General features: G+C 48.4%; 2 protein-coding genes and 1 long non-coding RNA gene across 4 annotated transcripts; 1 reads left to right on the top strand and 2 right to left on the bottom strand.

Annotated features, from left to right (window-relative positions):
* Positions 1-8,602: 8,602 nt before the first annotated feature.
* LOC112890762 lies at positions 8,603-10,996 on the bottom strand. Of its 2 annotated transcripts, none has more exons than XR_003228338.1 (3): positions 10,602-10,996; positions 9,472-9,557; positions 8,603-8,870 (listed from the first exon to the last, which is right to left on the bottom strand). It is a non-coding gene; the product is annotated as an uncharacterized LOC112890762 (long non-coding RNA). The 2 variants fall into 2 exon arrangements; XR_003228339.1 differs by having other exon boundaries at positions 8,603-8,852.
* A 634-nt stretch (positions 10,997-11,630) lies between these two features.
* Positions 11,631-14,533, top strand: LOC112889152. Its single transcript, XM_025955642.1, has 5 exons — positions 11,631-11,857; positions 12,501-12,736; positions 12,872-13,397; positions 13,508-13,660; positions 14,018-14,533. The coding sequence occupies exons 1-5, from the start codon at positions 11,726-11,728 to the stop codon at positions 14,327-14,329; spliced, it is 1,359 nt and encodes a 452-aa protein (XP_025811427.1). The 5' UTR covers positions 11,631-11,725; the 3' UTR covers positions 14,330-14,533.
* A 1,829-nt stretch (positions 14,534-16,362) lies between these two features.
* LOC112888710 lies at positions 16,363-19,290 on the bottom strand. The gene is made up of 5 exons (XM_025955001.1): positions 18,817-19,290; positions 17,888-18,023; positions 17,140-17,363; positions 16,847-17,020; positions 16,363-16,758 (listed from the first exon to the last, which is right to left on the bottom strand). Exons 1-5 carry the CDS (start codon positions 19,003-19,005, stop codon positions 16,672-16,674), a joined length of 810 nt encoding a protein of 269 aa, XP_025810786.1. The 5' UTR covers positions 19,006-19,290; the 3' UTR covers positions 16,363-16,671.
* Positions 19,291-19,516: the final 226 nt, after the last annotated feature.

The raw sequence follows: 19,516 nt of genomic DNA, 5'->3' as shown, positions 1-19,516 counted from the left end.
CAGGATTAGGGTATGAGGAACAAGTACTCGTTCTCTTGTATATATGTTTATGTCGTTGTCTCTACTTGTGTGTGTGTGCCTATGCTGAGCGAATGTCCAGGCTTACAAGGCGCAAGTAGCAGACACTACCCCGGGGTGCAACGACCCTGAAGGTAGCCGTAGCTCCGTGTAGGAACTCATCTAACAAGTGGCCCACAACCCGAAATTGTAGGCCTAGACTCGTTAGGAAGGAACGCGAGCATCGTCGTGGGTTTGCCGTGCGTAGGGCAAAAAATTAGGACTAGCTCGAGTGCGGCGACTCTGAGTGTAGTCGAAAATCGCTCCTGCTTATGAGCGTGCTCCGTAAGCTGTGTGAGACCCGGGCGGACGGATCGGGCTTATTAGGAGCAGGTGCGGTCGTTGCCGCGTTTTGGCCATTCTTTTGGCAAAAACATGACTGTTCTGAGTGCCGCCACTCAGGATGTAGTCGAGGTAGCTCTTCATGCGAGCCTGTCCAACGTGCTGTTTTTGAGCCAGTCGAGCGGATCAACTGAGTTGGACAAGGTGCGACTTCGGTCGCGTGCGACCACCCAAGGTCGCGGCGGAACTCGATATATCGAGGAGTTGTAGCCGGAGCAGATGGTTCGACAAAAAGTAAAGTCGATAAATTGTGAATGTAGTCACAACTTTATTCACGACGAGCGGCCAGTCTACACGAGTGTTGGTTCGTGGCCGTGGCCGTCGTGCGCCGGAGAATGAATGTTCAACCCGAATATTGTGGCTCATAGCCTCCAATATGCATCGAAAAAAGGAGATCGTCCAAGCCCTTGAGGAATTCGGATATCACCAGGTATTTGCTTATGGGTAGAACTTGCGCAGGTGTTGGACGTTCCAGGAGTTTGGGATGTCCTGGCCCTCGGGGCATTGTAGTCGATACGATCCTGGCCGTGTGACCTGCTCGACGACGAACGGGCCCTCCCACCTTGGATTGAGTTTGTGTAGGCCAGATTCGTCCTGGATACGACGTAAAACCAGGTCGCCAACGCTGAATGACCGCTCCTTGACGTTGTGATCATGGTATCGGCGGATCCCCTGCAGGTACCTAGCTGACTGGACAAGGGCGGTGCAACGAGCTTCTTCCACAGAATCGAGCTCTAACCGCCTCGCTTCGTCCGCCTCACCTTCATTGTACATTTCAACCCTTGGGGACTTCCACATGATATCGGCTGGTAAAATGGCTTCAGATCCATATACGAGGAAGAAAGGTGTTTGGCCTGTGGCTTTGGACGGCTGAGTCCGAAGCCCCCAGACTACATGCGGCAGCTCGTGTACCCATTTGCCTCCCTTCTTGCTGTTTTCATCGTATAGTCGCTTCTTGAGACCGTCGATTATCAAGCCGTTCGCCCGTTCGACTTGTCCATTGGTCCGCGGGTGTGCAACTGAGACATATTTGACTTCGATGCAAGCGTTCTCGCAGAATTCCCAGAAATGGTTGGCCATGAAATTTGACCCCAAGTCCGTGATGATAGTGTTGGGGAAGCCGAACCGGTGCAAAATATCTGAGATGAAGTCAACGACCCGGTCTGGCGTGAGCTTGGCGATTGGCTTGTACTCGATCCACTTCGTAAACTTGTCGATAGCCACCAGAACATGAGTAAAACCGCCTGGCGCCATCGTGAAGGGCCCGATCATGTCGAGACTCCAACAAGCAAAAGGCCACGATGGTGGTATAGTGATGAGGCTATGAGCAGGAACATGGGTCTGTTTGCCGAAGAATTGGCAGTTTTGACACCTGCGCACGAGATCCTCCGCGTCGGTTACTGCAGTGGGCCACCAGAAGCCGGCCCTGTATGCTTTCCCAACCAGCGTTCTTGACGCCGCATGGTTGCCGCAGATGCCTTCGTGGATCTCTCGTAGTATGTTGTACCCATCTTCCTTCTTGACGCACTTCATAAGAACTCCTGACCGAGCGCCACGCCTGTAGAGCTTGCCGTTGACCAGGACGAAGCCCTTGCTTCTTCTTAAGACGCGCGCCGCTTCCGCACTCTTAGCGTCAATTCCCGCTGGTAGCCGCTGGTCTTGAATGAAGTTGATGAAAGCCGCTCGCCAGTCCTCCCCCAGCGTCAGAACCTCTCGATCGGGTTGTTGGGAACCCGAGTCGATGGTTACTTGCGGAGAAGGCTTGATGGATGGCTGATCAAGCTCCTGGACGAAGACTCCCGGCGGGACTTGAGCGCGCGTTGACCCTAACTTGGACAGGATATCCGCGCCAACGTTGTGCTCCCGTAGCACATGGTGAACCTCCAAGCCAGAAAACTTGCCTTCCAGCTTGCGCACTTCCTGGAAGTATGCATCCATTGTTTCCTTGTTGCAGTCCCACTCCTTATTGACCTGCTGAACGACAAGAAGAGAATCGCCATACACAAGTAATCGCTTGATCCCTAGTGATATCGCCAAACGAAGCCCGTGAAGCAAGGCTTCATACTCGGCTTCGTTATTAGATACCTTCCATAAGATCTGAAGGACGTACTTCAATTGTTCGCCTCGTGGGGAGATGAGCAAGACACCAGCGCCTCCGCCGTCGAGCTTGAGGGACCCATCAAAATACATGGTCCAGTGCTCTGGCTTGTCCACTGGGGTTGGGACTTGATTCTCCCTCCATTCAGCCATGAAGTCGACTAGAGCCTGTGACTTGATGGCAGTGCGTGGCTTGAAGTCGATTGACAAAGCCCCCAGTTCCACTGCCCACTTAGATATGCGTCCCGTGGCATCTTGATTATGGAGAATATCCGCCAGCGGGAAGTCCGTAATCACAGTGATCTTGTACTCGTTGAAGTAATGGCGCAACTTTCTTGATGTGATCAAAATTGCATATAAGAGCTTTTGAACAGCTGGGTACCGTACTTTTGACTCGGAGAGGACCTCGCTGACGAAATAGACGGGCCTCTGCACTCCGAACGCATGGCCTTCTTCGCCTCGCTCGACTACAATAGCGCTGCTGACAACATGGGCTGTTGCCGCAATGTAGAGTAGTAGATCCTCTTCCGGTAGCGGAGCGGTAAGGATTGGAGGCGACTGGAGGTGAATTTTCAAGTCTTGTAGAGCTCGCTCGGCCTCCTCCGTCCATTGAAACTTGTCTTGGTGTTTTAGGAGCTTGAAGAAAGGTAGTCCTCTCTCCCCGAGTCGGGAGATGAACCTATTCAGGGCCGCCATACAACCTGTCAACTTCTGCACATCCTTGATTGTGGCCGGAGCCTCCATATCAGTGATGGCCGTGATCTTGACAGGGTTGGCCTCGATGCCCCGGTTGCTGACGATGAACCCAAGCAATTTCCCAGAAGGTACTCCAAAGACGCACTTGGTGGGATTGAGTTTCCACCGATACCTGCGTAGACTATTAAATGTTTCTTCCAAATCTTCGATCAGGCTATCGGAATCCCTGGTCTTGATGACCACATCATCCACATAAGCCTCAACATTCCGGTGCAGCTGATCCGCGAAACACATCTGGATCGCGCGTTGGTATGTTGCTCCTGCATTCTTCAACCCAAAAGACATTGTTTTGTACGCATAAGTCCCGTATGGGGTGATGAATGCCGTCTTGATTTGGTCCTCCTCCCTGAGCGCAATCTGATGATACCCTGAGTAGCAATCAAGAAAACAAAGAAGGACACACCCAGCCGTCGAATCGACGACTTGGTCAATGCGCGGCAGCCCAAAATGATCTTTTGGGCAATGCTTGTTGAGATCGGTGTAGTCGACACACATTCTCCATTCATTGTTCTTTTTCTTTACAAGCACGGGATTCGCTACCCACTCTGGATGAATTACTTCTTTAATGAATCCAGCCGCGAGGAGTTTAGCGATCTCTTGTTTAATGGCCTCACGCTTGTCGTGAGCAAACCTCCGGAGGCGTTGCTTTTTGGGCATGGCCTTCGGGTCTACATTCAAAGCATGCTCGATCAACTCCCTGGGCACCCCTGGCATGTCCGCAGGTTTCCATGCGAATATGTCTCGGTTAGCCCGAAGAAAGCTGACGAGCGCGAGTTCCTATTTGTCGCCTAAGCCCGCGCCAATGACGGCGGTCTTAGATGGATCTCCCTCCTGGAGCTGGATCGACTTGAGGGCCACGCCATCAGTCGACTGGATGCTCGACTTGCTGGCCTTCTTGGAGGGAATTTCTAGCCCAGACTGGGAAAGCTGCTGCGCGGCCGCGAGTACTTCTCCCGAAGCATCTGGCACACGAGTAGTCGAAGCATATTGGATCGCCTCCTGGTTGCAGTCGTATGACTTCTTCAAGTCGCCACGGAGGGTGAGCACTCCACCGAGCCCTGGCATCTTAAGAAGCAGATAAACATAGTGCGGCACTGCCATGAACTTAGCTAGTGCCGGACGACCCAATATTGCATGGTAAGAGGAATCAAAAGTAGCCACCTCAAACTTGATGAACTCGGTACGATAGTTCTCCCGCGTGCCAAAGGTGACTGGGAGGACCACCGTGCTAAGCGGATGCGCCGCATTACATGGGACGATCCCGTAAAAGGGGGACTTGCTGGGCACCAGCATATCCTTGAAATCCAGGCCCATCTTCTTCAGAGTACTGACGAAGATGAGATTGAGCCCGCTTCCGCCATCGATGAGGACCTTGGTAAGCTTGACCTCTGCCACCACAGGATCCAGGACCAATGGGAACTTACCGGGCTCCGAGAAGCTCGTCCACTGATCGTCGCGAGAGAACGAGATGGGGACCTCCGACCAACGGAGCGGCCGTGGTACCGCCGGCTCGACGGACAAGATCTCCCGAAGAAGCAGCTTCTGGTCCCTCCTGGAACCGAAATCCTCATCACCGCCGAAGATAACGTTGACGACCTTCGAGGCATCCTGAAACTTCGGATTACGCCCCTGGTCATCGTGATCGTCATCCTCGGGTTCTTTGTCAGCAGGCTTCTTATTCTTCCTTCCACCACCGGTGTTGCTGAACGTCCTCCGGAGGTGGTAGCAGTCAATGGCGGCATGGCTGGCGCCCGGATGCCATGGGCACTTCTTCTGCAGGAGTTTCTCGAATTCCTCCTGCGTCGTCGACTTCTTGCCCCGCGAAGGACGATCGATAGCCGCGATGACATCATCTGGCTTTCGTTTCCGGGGTGGCCCGGAAAAGTCCCGCTGGCCTTTGTCGCTGCGGTTGTCGTTTGGACGCCGCAGATTACTATCATGGCGCCGCGGGAACCGCTCCCGCATCTTCTCCTCCTGCTCGGACCAATCGTGCATCATATCACGAAGGCCCGCAACGGTCTTCGGCCTGTTCCGCCCGAAATCTCTGTATATGCTCGGGTCGGTGATGCCGTTGTAAAAGTAGTCGATGATGTCCTCCTCCGAGATGTTCGCGATGGTGGCGCGGACGTCGAAGAAGCGACGCGTGTAGGACCGTAGAAGCTCGTTACGTTCCTGCTTGCACTGGGCAAGATCGTGTCGAGTACCTGCACGGGTAATTGCTCCCTGGAAATTATCGATGAAGACCTTCTTAAGTCGTTCCCAGGAGTCGATTGTGTTGCTGCCGAGGCTCTCCAACCAAGTGAGCGGCGCAGGGTCCAAAGCCATCGGGAAGTAGACGACTTTGGTGATATTTGAGCCCCCCGCGACGTCAATGGCCGTGGAGTAGCAACGAAGCCACTGCTGGGGAGCCTGCTTGCCGTCGTACTTGGTGATGCCGATCGGTTTGAAGCCCTTCGGGTACTTGTAGCTGCTGAAACGAGCAGAAAAAGCAGGAAATCGATCGCTGCAGTCAGTACCTTCATTCTCGACTTCTTCACGGGTCTTGCGCCTGGAAGAAATCACGGTGCGCGCATCGCGGCCTTCATTGATGTGTTGGCGCAGATCCTCCGAAGGGAGTCGATGATGGGCTTGTCGTGGCTGACCCCCTTGCGGTGGCTGCTGCCTCCCGCCAAGGGTCTGGCTCCCGCAAGCGTTGTCGTTGCTGGGTTGACGTCGAGGACGGCCGCCAGCCGTTCGGCTGTGGGCCTGACTTCGACTCTCTCCCACACGCTCCTCCCTAATGGTAGGCGCCGGGTTGTGTTGATCCAACTGGATCCAAGCCCTCTGCGCGTACAAGAGTGCTTGACGTACCTCTGGGTCATGGCTGCGCTCGAGGATGGCCGTAACCCTGGCGATGTTGGCCACCGGAGTCCGAAACCCCCGTTCGCTGACGGCGGCGAACTCAGGATCAAGCTCGCGATGCATAGATCGCCTACGCTCGTTAGCCCTCCTCCGCCGGATTGTGCGGGCCCTGTTTCTGGCCCTCCGCGCTTCACGATCGGCGTCGTTCTCGTCACCAACATTGGCCGTGATCTCATCCTCGGAGATCGCTTCAAAATTGTCGATGAGAAAATCCCCACCGTCCTCGCCTTCTTCGGCCATCAGCACCTGGCGGGAGGAAAGCTCATGAGAACCTTCGTCGACTAGTTCAGTCGTCCCCTCCGCCGCGGTGGCCAACGGCCTGCCTTCCTGAAAAGGCAAGGGCTCGAGGTGAGCCACGAGTCGACCCTCTGCTTCGAGTGGTTTGGGGAGCGTTACGCCCCTCCAGTGCACCACGTGCCCCCCCCCGGCAGGGAGGTGACCACCAGATCACCGGCACCGGAACAACCCGAAGCCTCCCGACACGCGGTGGCTTCAAGTTTTCCGATCTGGAGTAACAAGTTCAGGTCCTTCTCAAACATGGAGAGGGACCCAAAGGCGTTGGCCTCCTGAAGACCAGTGGCCGATTCGCACAAACCGAGCTGAGATCGGCTAAGCGAATCCCTAGATTGGAACAAGTCCAAACCAGGGAGAGTTGCCGCAACACCAGAAGAAGTCGAGGCTAAAGCGGACTCCACCTTGTCCTGTGCTGCGGGAGCGTGGAGCGGCAAGTTGTCGAGGTCGTCGACAAACTTGTCGAGGTCGCTGCGGAAATCCGTAGCGGAGGTTCTTGGCTTCATGTCGACAAGGAATCGCCGGAAACTGCCCGCACCATCTGCGATGCAGACCCATGAACCAAAAACAAACGTCGTGCCCTGAGAGGGAACCGACCTGACGAATCTGAACGAAGCCATCGAGCTCGCCGGTGGATCTTCGACGCGCTCCCCTATCTGGCGCGCCAGCTGTCGGTGTTTAACCGGCTGCCCACCGAGGGATATACCCAAGGTGGTAAGTTTTGGGTGAGGGAACGCCGAGATCAGGAACTCGAAGGTGCAAAGAACACAAGACTTTAGACAGGTTCGGGCCGCACGGAGCGTAACACCCTACGTCCTGTACGGTGGTTTGTATTCTCTTTGGTGTAGAATGACCTAATGATCTTCTGTTTTGAGGGGGTCCCTGACCTCCCTTATATACCCGAGAGGTCAGAGTTACAAAGATGCTAACTAACCCCCACCGAGGGATCACACCAGAACTGATCTCGAGTAGATCCTCTCCGTGTTGGTTAGCCCTATCTCCTATTTAAACGGGATAAACAAGAGATAAACAAAATGAATAAGAGATAAGACGGGCTTAATCTCTTAAACTTCGTGACATGCCCAGTCCGGTGGCCACGGGTCTGACAGTGTGGGTGCAAGGGTGGGAGGGTGAATCGGAGGCGAAATCGACGCGGGAAATAGGAGCGAGGCGAGATGGCGAGGAAGGCGCGCTCAACAAAGATGCCGAGGGAAGAGGAGGAGATACAGAGCGGGATGGAGAAGCGAGGTAGATGGCGAGTCCGTTGGAACTAAATTTTACCGTCATTTTTCTTTTTTTACCGAGTAGGATGGGTTTATCGAGTTTGTTGGAGTTGCTATTACTTTGTTCCGGTCCTGCTTTTGAGTGTTGCGCACCGTTAAGGTCTAAATCGAGCGCCCTTTGTTACTAGACCCATTAGTGTTTGAGGCACTGTTGTCTCCGTGAGAGGCGGTCCAACAAGGGTGTTATACTGTTAGTGTTATTGCTGTTACCTGCCCAATTATGGAGTCACGTGACATTGAGCATATAGTAATATAACGAACGGATGTGTTTGTTTCTTTGGGCAACTTAGTAAAAAGAACAGAAAATTAATACAACAGATAAAAAATAACTAGATACATTTGTTGGAACTACTAGAATACAAGTAAAAATTAAAAGAAAAAACAACAGATAAAAACATGTCATGTTTTTTTCTAACTTTAGTAAAACAAATTGTAAAATAAACAACAAATAAAAAGAAATACAAAAACTTTAGGCAGACAAGAATACAAACAAAACTCACAAGAAAAAAATAATAAACAAAAAATGTATTCTTCGAAAAGAAAAATAAACACAACAAATAAAAACAAATCATTTTTTAGGTTGACTAGGATAAAAAAACACCAGAAATAAACAACAAATAAAAACTTGGTGGTCTTTATTTGCCAACTTGAGTACAAACAAAAGTAGCAAAAAAAACAAATAAAATATTGCAGATGATTTTTTTGGCTGACTAGAATACAAACAAAACTCACTTGAAAAAAAAGCAAATAAAAACATGTTTTTTGCATCTTGAGTACAAACAAAAATAGAAAAATAACAAGAAATAAAAGAATTAAAGATATTTTATTTGGGCTGATTAGAATACAAACAAAAATAACAAAAAAAAGACAACAAATAAAAAATACAGTACATTTTTTGGGCTGGCATATATTTCCATTTACAATTTACCCATCTTTCATACAAACAAGAGGCAGGCCATGGTGCACATTTTCAAGTAATCTGTGTATTAGATATATGTATAGCACTAGTACTTGACTTAAAGAACAAATGTACGGTTTGTCCATCTGAAAAATGAATAATTAAGATCTTGTGGCCAGTTTGATGCCGTTGTTGTGGCTTTGCAACTGTCATCAGAAGAGGATCAGCTGAAAAGAATCCAAGGGCTGCATGCAGTAAGTATTAGATAATCAGATTAATTTAGCAAGCACTAATTTTTCTAGGATGGACATCAGGCTAACTCCTGTAAAATTTTGTGCAAATCTGAAATATGTATGCAGAGAATGAAGTTGTTGGACTGGTTCTTTAGAAACAACTTGAAGCTACCAGGTAACATGCTTCTCCCTAATCTAAGTTCCTGCGGCTCCATGAATTTCTTAGGATGGTATGGAACTAGGGATCGATACTAATATGATGAATCTTGCTGTTGTTTAACGAAGCAACAAACAATTATATAGTTTAAAGAAGCTAGATTAATATGCATGTAAATTTGAAGAAGAAGACAGATTAGTATGCATGTAAGTTTTGCTTTTAACTCCCCTGCTCCTTTTCTTAGGGCCTACAGCTCTCATCGAGCCTCTGGCATGGAAGTATTGTGACAAAATCATATAGTTCTCGAAAGATTGCTTAGACATAATGCCGTAACATTGATAATTCTCAGAGGATTGCATAGACATACAGGCTAAGTATTGTGTAAAATTCTAGCAAATCTGATTTTGTACACTAACTAATAGTTATAGCAGGAAGAATTAACCAATAGATACATACTTCATTGCGCGATAGAGAGGCCTATACCACATCAAGTAGGACAAATGGGTACTATATATGCTATCCAGGAAAATATAGTTTGGAATCTGCAAGAATAATAGTATCCAAGATTTAGCAGTGCTGCACTAAAAGACATAACAGTAAAAATTCACTGCTAATTCATAACAGGGAAATTTTGTAAAAAAATTAATTATAGCAAGTTAAAATGGAAAATTAGAAGCAAAAGAAATCACTTTTAATTCAGTTATTTACAGGTTGTGACCTATGCATAGTACTACTACAAGCTGGGGTATTCAGGGTGTATAAAGCTTAATTATCACAATTTGAAAAACCCACACAGCTCATAGAAGAAAAGATTCTTCATAATAAAAATTGACAGTGAGCTATCAGGCTTATTTTAAAAAGAGAATTAGAGCGAGATAGATTATAAAAAAATGTAGAGTCAATACGTTAAAATTTTAAGATATATATGTATAGAATGTAAGAACTATATACAAATATACAACAAATCAGTATGCCAAAAGGGGGTGCTGCCAGGGGCAATTGCACAAACTGAACGTGGACAATCGAACATCATCCCTACTAACTAAAATGAAGTCTCGTAGAGAGGGCAAGTTTAGTTCAAACAAAGCTGCTTATTATTGTGTTCGCAACCGTGAACTTGTACTGGAGGATTTGACCTCTCAATCAAATGCAACAAAAAAATGGAGGGGAACACAATGATAACTGAAGACGTGTGACATGGTGAGTGCTGGACACCATGAGAGCAACAAAAGAAACAGATTCCCTGACAACATCCCTACTAAAACTGAGACCAAATGGCTAAATGGATTACAAAGGAGCTTGCGCATGCTAAGACGTGCCGTGCTGCCTGCTCTACAGAGCACTAATGGACAATGGAACCGATCACTACCACTACCTGATGCCCCCCAAATAGTGAAGCCCCTAAATCAGCCATTACCATTAATTGATCCAAGCATCAAGGTCCTATATTAACAGATCAACGAACATCAATTCGACAACTAAACTATCGCAAATCCCCCACAAATAGAAACATTGAACAGCACACATGCAATGATGCAACACAAAATGGAAGACGCCAGCAGACATTCGATACATGAACTGCAAACCTAATCGCTGGCAAGCTGATGTCGACGAGCCTGACGCGGTGCCGAATCGCCGCCCTCTGCGCCTACCTCGCCCCTACATGAACCCGATATGAAGAATTGGAGAGACGACGTCACTAAGGTTGAATCACCCACCGGGGAAACACGCCGCCGCCCCCGACAGTAATCCGTGCTTGACCGTGGGGAGTCTCGCCGCTGCTTCCGTCAGGAAGCTACACTCACCCGCCGGGAGCCACACCACCGCCCCCGCCGGGAAGCCAGGCATCCCGAGGTCCTCTTTGCTGGGGCCATCGCGCGACCCCTCGACCTCCTCGCCCTCTCTGTAATCTGTCGCCAGAAAAAAATTAAAGAACGAATGGATAAGGAGGATATGGAGGGACCAGAACGACGGGTCTTGGCGTTGCTCACCCGCTAACTAACATGTAAACGGGCACAGAATCGCACAACAGAGAACTCGATTACAGCAATGTGATATCGACCGTCCAGAGCAGATCCAAGGAATGAACCATCAATCGCTTGACAAGGAGCAAATCTCTTATTTTATTTTTTCCTCTTTTGACTCGCCCGTACTTTACCATCCTCGTATCGTACGATTCCCCAACCGTACTCCATTGATCTAATAAAGAAGATGATGGTCTAGCTTCATCTTGTGTGTATCCAATTTGTATTTCCACGGTTGCAGCAATCAAGAAAGACGGAGGAAGAAGATTTGCTTGCTGATGACGTAGTATTTAAAAACAAAGGCCAACAGAAATTCAAGATGCCTAGTAGAACTGAAAAGCAACGCAATGTTTCCTTGACCGTACTATAATCTTGGCATGTGCACGGTTTCCTCGTCCATGTCCAGCTCCTCCGGAGCGGCGCCTCCTGGGAGCTCCCAGTCGAAACGAAAGAGGAGGCTGGCGAGACACCGAGCTCCATGACCACGACGGCGAGCGCAAGGCCGGGGCAGATCCTCCGGCCCGCACGAACTCGAAGTCCGTGCCCCTGAAGTCTGTCCACGTCGACGCCCCCGAACCGCTCCGGCCCGAACTCCTCGGCGTCGCGGCCCCAGCTCCAGGTCCGATCAGTACTTCGATACAAGGGGGAAAATCGGGGGGCTTTATAAGAAGCAGCCTCTCCTCCCCATGGAAACGGATCAGAATCACCACCGTACCACGACACGGCCGCCGGCAACCATTGCCGATGCGGCGGCGGTCACAAGCACGAGACCTGGCGGAAGCAACTCGATCGAGATGGCGGAAACGACGACGACCCAGGTGATCCCCCCGTCCCTTTAATTTGGGTTTCTGCTATCGATCGTCCTGTTTTTACTAAGGTTTTAAATATCCTGGTTTTAAATATCCTGCTAAGGTACTTAGCGGTTACCTTTTCAAAGGGTAAGAAAAGTCTATATCCGGCTATAGCCTTAGCTAACCCATTTAGCTGTTTTGCAAATCAAGTTAACAGTTTTAGAATATTCTGTACATCATCAATTCATCATGTAGAGAAACAAGATAGGACTTCAACTTCATGCTTTCACAAATCCAACACAAAATTCAGATGATGCAACAACCATAAGTTAGCGGCCTAAATGATGCATTGTGTTTAGCAGGTCGGCCAGCGACAGCGACCCATTCGATCTCCGGTCAAAATTTAGCGGGCTAAGAGATGGTAATTTAGCTGATTTAGCTGGCTATAGCGGGTTATTAGCGGGCTATCCTGCTTAGCGCCAAATGGACCTTCTCCTAGCGTTTATGCTCCCAGAAGGCTAAATCCGGCTATAGCTGCGCTATAGCCGGTTATTTAAAATCTTGATTTTTACTGCAGCTTAATATTAGTTGTTTATCCTCCTCCCTGTGCTACTCCGTCAAATCTAACATTACTACAGTATTATTATTATTATTATTATTATTAGTACAGAGCCATGAACAGGACGATAGGCTAAGCAATCTTCCAGATGACGTTCTCGTTCACATCTTGAACAAGCTCGACCTGTTACAGGATGCTGCGAGGACCACTGTCCTTTCAAAACGCTGGAGGCATTTGTTAGGTTTCCGTTCCGAGATCGTTCTGGATGTACTGAACTTCAACACCACGGATGACGATTCCGAGTATACTATCGACGAGTTGGCGGCTTGGCGCCAACTAAAGTCTCCGTAGTTGAAGCCACGAAGAGCATCCTGGAACAGAACTATCTGCACACCATCGAGCTCATGAGCATAACGTTCTACTTGAGGGACGAGTCCATTGCCATTGTTCGGTCCGTAGACGAAACCATGGCGAACTGGAAGATCCTCACAGCGGAGTTCACAATCATACCAGAGGTGTGAGACGACGACTGCACAGATGATGACATGCTCGCGTATGGAGCACGTTTCATGGCATTTTTTTTATGCCTATCCCCGTGCATTTGGTGGTCTCACGGACCTGAGTCTACACAGTCTAAGGCTTGGCGAATCTGACATGCCTAATGTGCCGAGTACATGTAAGAAGCTGGAGTACCTTAGTCTGGAGAACTGTGATGCTGGGATTGAATCTGTCTTACAGACAGAGCATTCACAACTTGTTGAGTTGATCATTATTTTCGATGGATTTGAAACTGTTGAGCTCAAGTGGCTTCCAAGACTCACGCATTTGACATGTCAAAGCTGGCTACCCTCACAAGATCAATATCCATTGCCGTTGGGCCATGTTCCACAGCTTTGGGTGCTAAATCTAAATAATGCTGGCACGACTCGGAACAAAACTATTAAGCCAAGTGAGTTCCTTGGCAATGCAACCGTTGGTGAACTTGATATGAATTTCCTATGTGAAAGGGTGAGTAGTAAGTTGCACTTTTGTAAACGTGTTTATGTTTCCCAGCGAAGATACTTAGAGTTGTAATAGGGTTTTTTTTGTTTATATTTTCTCTACTTTATTTTGAGCAGATTTGGATTCAACCTGAAGGTCCAAAGCGACTAGCTCCTCTACTGCAGAATTTGAGGGTCGTTACACTACGCTTTATCCATGAAGAGTATGACCTAATGTGGACATTATTCATCTTAGAAGCTGCACCCCTCTTAGATGAAATTAACATGCAGGTATCTTTCTAATATCTAAAGCAACTCAAAATATTAACGCCATTTTCAATAGTACTGAGCATAGGATCTCTATATACAAATGTGTTAATGTGTTATTGAAGCAAATGAAAAGTTAAAGCTGCACTGCAGCCTTTTTTTGATCCAGACTATGCAAGGTTTGTATAGGATTGGATTATTTATTTCATTATTCCTAAATCAATGACTAAATTCTAACTCTTCCAAACAAGCTCTCCAAAAGACTATTTATGACAAGTCTGACAAAATTTCTGCTACTCCTAATTGGTCCCATGCTAATTTGCAGGATCCATAAACATATATCACAAGGATCAGTGCTAACTTTTGACTCTCTTGCTGCAGATGTCATACCATACATGTTACTCAGATGAAGAGGATGATTACAATCAAAATGATGAGAGTCCACGAGAAATCTTTCAAAAGGCTCCTGATTTACTAAAATGGGAGACTCGTCATGATTTCAGTCACTGTAATATGAGAAAACTCTCCATCGAGGGGTTTCAAATCGAAGAGAAGTTCACAAGATATATAGACCGTGTCATGGAAGCAGCGGTGAATTTGGAACTTGTATCACTGCTTGAAGTCGTCCCTGTTTGCGTTGTGAGTTTCTTCCATCAACTGTATATCCACGGACTCACAAGGAGAGAGATCTGATCAAGAAACAAATTTCAGGCTGGAGGTCCTCACCTATTGAAATAGAGATTCTGTGATCATATTTTTGTAATTATCTATCTGTCTTCCTTAGTGAAGAATGTATTATGGCTCGTGCGTGGCTGCTACCAGTTCAACCTTCTCGGTTGGCAACATTATAAGCATAATCCATATTATGGCTTATTGCCATGAGAAGTTGCACGCCTATTTATGCGGGGGTTTTCTTAGGAATCGATCCCATAGAGCCTTTAGATCGACATCGGGCAAGTGTAACCAATAGTCTGCACCTTGCACCAAGCATTCTATTTGACTAAAAATTCTCCTTTCCTCTTTATTTGCACGAAAAAGCACTTTCTTTTGGGCTGCAAGTCTGGAGTTTTTTTGGGATGAGAAAAATGGCTATTGTACGAAGGGATGATTGTACTTATTCATTCGCCTTCCATTAAAGCCCACCAAAGAAGTCTTTGTGGCCCATCCAGCATTCTTAAGGTCTATACTAGTGTAGGCAGCACCCAATCAGCATCACCTCATCAGTGACACCTATCTCTATCTCTAGTCTGATGCACCCTAACACAATAGAAGAAATATTCCGCGGTGTTGGGGGGAAACTCTCCAATTTGTTTCTTCAAAAATAATTATAGGATGAATGTATAGTTTTCCATCCGGCTCGAGACCCGTGGGCCGGCCCACAGCACGGCTTTTTGGCACGACATGGGCCCGGCATGGCACGAAGTTAATCAGGCCTGGCCGGCTCGACACGGGCCTTGTGCCATGCTTGAGCCGACGCCTCGGCACGTGGGCTGGCCCGGCACGAATAAGCCTCAGCCCGACTAGGCATGGTGGGTCGGCCCGAGCCCGGGAGGCCCGCAAATTAACAGCCAGCCCAAATAAAAACACACCCACACTAGCCCACATATATATACTTCAATCCCTCCAAATCCTAGCTGCAACCTGCCTACCTCTCCTAAACGTCGCCGCCACTCCATCCTTTCTTTCTCACGTGGCGCCTTCTCCGCGCCGCTGCGCGTGAGCCTGCTGCGCGGCACCTTCTCTCCCTGCGCGGTGGTGCGGCCGGCGCCACCCCTCCACCACGCCGCGGCCGCTTCATCCCCTCCCCTCGTGGCCTTGCGCCGAGCAGCACCGCTCCCTTCTCCCCTCCCCACGTCGCCGCGGGCGGCCGGCGGTGCCTGCTCCTCCCTTTCGCTCTGGACGCTGCGGCACGACCGCTGCCTACCGCACCTCCTCAAGCAGCACCTCTTCTCCATGCGCGGCCGGCGCCTGAACCTCGGCGCTCACCCTGTTGCCCATCCCTTCCATGCCAAGCGGGCCAATCGGGCCTGCTCCTGCTAAACAGGCTGATCGGGCTAGCCCGACACAGAAAACAGGCCTTCGTGCCGAGGCCTCAGCATGTGGGTCGGCCTGGCACGGCCGGGCCAATCGTGCCAGCCTTCTCCCCCCTGAGAGCACATAGCCGCCAGCGGCCACAGACTGGACAGTCACGACCAGCAGAAGCAAGGAGTGGGGCGACAGTGCCGAGCACATAGCCGGCAGTAATCGATATAATAGATGCTGAAATGGGAACACACCAACGAAACCGAGGAGTGCAGAAGACAGCACAATTTAAGCCATGATTAAAGAAGGCAATTTTTTCGAATTAAGGACAAGTGTGCCCTTATTATGTGATATGTCTAATTCTCAATTTGCCCCTCGTGATAATAAGTATGTCAATTGCTTCACTGCACCTACTCTTTGTACATGGGTCATAATACATTTGTACCCAGTACCCACTTTGATTCGCACATTTGCCCCGTTGTTTCAAAAACATAGGCGAAGGCTTCAACTGGGTAAAGCAAGGCAATGGCATATAGTGGTTTTCAGACAAATAGACAAATTCGTGACTAAAGTCAGTGCTCGTTTGACCCAATGTAATACAAATTCAATTAGATCCTAAAAATTCCTAGAGCAATCCCCCTCTTCCAAAGTAGCTGTATTGACTATGGAGACCTGGAGAGAGGGAGAGATCGCGAGACCAAATGAACTTGAATATGGTATTTCATTTGAAGTTGAAAGCAGCATTTCATCTAAACTACCATGAGACAATACTCTCTATATATCACATTGCCGAATATGCTAGCCATAGATCAAAAACCATACACTGCACCATGGAAAAACATTATGTAGGATAGCCAAATTGCATGAAGGCAGCACATTTAAATATATATTGTAAATTTTGGACCCATGGGCAGTGAATCCACCAGTCCCACATCCCCATTTCCAGGGGGAGTTGGTAAAACATGACATCTTCATAAATTATTAATCTGAAGGGGGTCATCCTGCAGCTATGCTTAGAAGACATCAGGATTGAAACGCCCAGGTATGGAGTTGTTCTGCTGAGCCTGCTTGAGGTGCATTGTGAGGGCATAGTTGTTTATCTGCAGTACATGAACAAAACCCAAAATTTTCGTTAGTTGACATGTCACAGAAAAGAAACATGGCTGCAGGAAGGACTAGTATTATTACCTCCAATGTCCTCACTTGTTCCTGGTACTGCAAAACAAGTTGCTTCAAGCTTTGGACTTCATGAGACCTTTCATCAAACTCCTTTTGGCGCTCATGCTGAATGGCGACTGCCCGCTTCAGGACAGCATTCTCTCGCAGAACGACTGTCAATTGCTCCTTGAGCATCATGTTTTCCTATATGACAAGGAAATGTGCAAGTATTATTAATGAACATGCCATCCTCACTCATCAAGATTTCTACAAAATTAATCAAATGCTACAGGTAATTACAGGATGTAGTAACCCGTGGGTACCTTATGCAGATTTTGTGAAGCTTCAGCTCCAGCACGCTCTACAATGGACTTCTCCAAAGCTTCCAAAGCTCTAGACGCACGAGCCCGTGCATCATCTATGTCAGAAGCATTAGTCATCTCTCTGACAAATAGCTCAACCCATTCAGAGCCATTATTACTTGTCTGATAATTATCGGCGGCAGGCGGATGTTCTGTAGCAGTATCCACGCCACCATTAGGAATGCCTGTCAAGGATGCAAAATCATTGCTACTATCAGTAATACAATCTGGAAAACTAGGGTCGCTTTTCAGAAATTAAAAAAATGAATTAGGAAATAAATTGTGGTACAATCATATTTACCATGGCAGTAATACTATTCTAGGGGATACATCAATATGTTAACCACTAAATGCAGTGCAAGAGCTCACAGCTTAATGTTATGTCAAGGTGAAGTTATGAGTAAAACCAGAGATAAAGCAGTATGATCCAATTCTATGTATTATAGATTTATGATCCAAGCATGAGTTTGAGAAAGTGCATGATGGTAACAAATTTATGAATTAACAAATGAAGGAAACCTTAGTAAAATAATAGGGCCCCAAATAATACTGATCGACAAATTCAAATGGGAGTATCAACGCCCAAACTTCCATCAATTCATTGTCTGGTAACTATCATAAGAATGACAAGAACTAAACAGATGAGGAGGTATGATTGTTGAAACATGATTGCATCGAAGGAAAACAAGGGTCTTTGGTGGAAAACAACCTTCAACAGATGGCTGAATTACAGTATGCTGGCCATTTTCGGATTTGAAACCAGTGGACTCCAAGCGCAGCTCGTTCAAACTCTTTATTGCAGAATCTAAGTCATCTCCAGATGCTTCCAGCGCCTTTTCAAGCAACTACAATTTTTTCAAATAACCACTGTCAGCTTAGTTGCACATATAGTATAGATATTAGCAGGGAAAGTAAATATCTGCGTTTAGTATAAATAATACCTAGTTCATACTACACAGAAATAATTCAAACCATTAGGAGCCAGCAGGAGAATATTTTTGTGCCTATGTAGGAAAACCTTGTAGATTAAAGAAATTCATTTTGTGTGCTGGGGACATCACATTCTTGAAGCAGCTACAGGACATGATGTGTACAGCTTCAGAAGTGAGACGAATTAACTATGGCTAATCCATATATTCATAGACCTTCTCTTAGCAATTAGCATTGTAAAAGAAAGCATACATAGGATATCAGTTGATGAAAACATATTAACAAACAATTTTCAGTGCCACCATGCCCCAAAGCCATCAAATGCAGTAGTGGCAACACATTCTAGAATTCTATTTCGATCTTCACAGTATCACAAGCATCTAAGCATATATTAATCAAAGACAACACAGGAAATGGGACATTTCAGCCTATCATCTCGTAGTTTGTAAGTAAAAGATATCAATCCCAGAAAAGGAGCTCCATTCCAGCTTCCAGGCGCCATGATCTTCCGATTCCGCGCCCAAATACCCATCAGCACATGATAAAATCGCTGGGGATCACAAATTTACCAGCAGCGAAAACGCGCCTCAGCGTCAGAGTACCGATCCCACCCGAAGAGGACTAGATCATGGGGACCGAAACCGCATCTCGCAATCTACCACCTACAACTCATGGGGGAAAGGAAAGGATAAAGCTCGGAAGGCGTACCTGGGGATCCATGTCGGGGAAGAGGGGGATCAGCTGGAGCAGGAGCGCCTCCCGGCGGCCGCGGTGCGGCGGGGAGCGGCGGGACCTCTTGGCCGCCGGGTGGTGGTGGTGAGGGGAGGGAGGGGACGGCGGGAGGAGCTCGTCGGCGAAGATGGAGGAGGACCTCTTGCCACAGACTACCGCAGACATGGTGCCGCCGCCCTCCCGCGCCGCCGCCTCGTCGCGCCGCCGCAGCCCCCGGTCCCCGCCGCCGCCGTCGCCCTAGTCCCCGCCGCCGCGGGACATCCGGCACGCGCGCGCTTCCTCCCCGCACCCCACCAGCGATCCCACGGCCGGGCCTCGACCCCGCTCCCTCTCTGGTCGCCGCCGCGTCGGAGCCTCCCTGATTGGTTTGGTCCCGGGTCGCGCGAGATGGGCTGATGGGTTGGGTTGGGTTCGCGACGGCTTCGTCCGCGCTCGCCGAGAGCGGGGGTATTTATCGCGCTGTCCCTTCTCGTTTACCGTTGATTTTTTTTCCGCTCCCTCTTCTCTTTTCCTTTTTAAATAATCTGTTTACGTTGGCTTGTGGGAATTCGCTGCCTGCCTGCGAGTGATCTGCGCGTTCTTTTTTTGGGTAGTGGAACGTGAGTGTGTTCACACGCCGCAGCTTTGCCGCGTGCTGTCTGGCCGACATGTGGGTCCGGGTTGGGGCTTTCGGGCC

Source organism: Panicum hallii, chromosome 4 (assembly GCF_002211085.1).
Source record: "Panicum hallii strain FIL2 chromosome 4, PHallii_v3.1, whole genome shotgun sequence".
Classification (NCBI taxonomy): Eukaryota; Viridiplantae; Streptophyta; class Magnoliopsida; order Poales; family Poaceae; genus Panicum; species Panicum hallii.
The sequence above is the reverse complement of the archived record's forward strand: the minus strand, read 5'-3'. Positions and strand labels throughout refer to the sequence as shown.

Coding starts and splice junctions, on each gene's coding strand:
- LOC112889152 (XM_025955642.1), top strand. CDS start 11,726: ATGGAAACGGATCAGAATCACCACCGTACCACGACACGGCCGCCGGCA. Junction 11,858..12,500: donor CGGAAACGACGACGACCCAG/GTGATCCCCCCG, acceptor TTATTAGTACAG/AGCCATGAACAGGACGATAG. Junction 13,661..14,017: donor TAGATGAAATTAACATGCAG/GTATCTTTCTAA, acceptor CTCTTGCTGCAG/ATGTCATACCATACATGTTA.
- LOC112888710 (XM_025955001.1), bottom strand. CDS start 19,005: ATGTCTGCGGTAGTCTGTGGCAAGAGGTCCTCCTCCATCTTCGCCGAC. Junction 18,024..18,816: donor TCCCCGACATGGATCCCCAG/GTACGCCTTCCG, acceptor AAAAAATTGTAG/TTGCTTGAAAAGGCGCTGGA. Junction 17,364..17,887: donor AATTCAGCCATCTGTTGAAG/GTTGTTTTCCAC, acceptor CATCCTTGACAG/GCATTCCTAATGGTGGCGTG.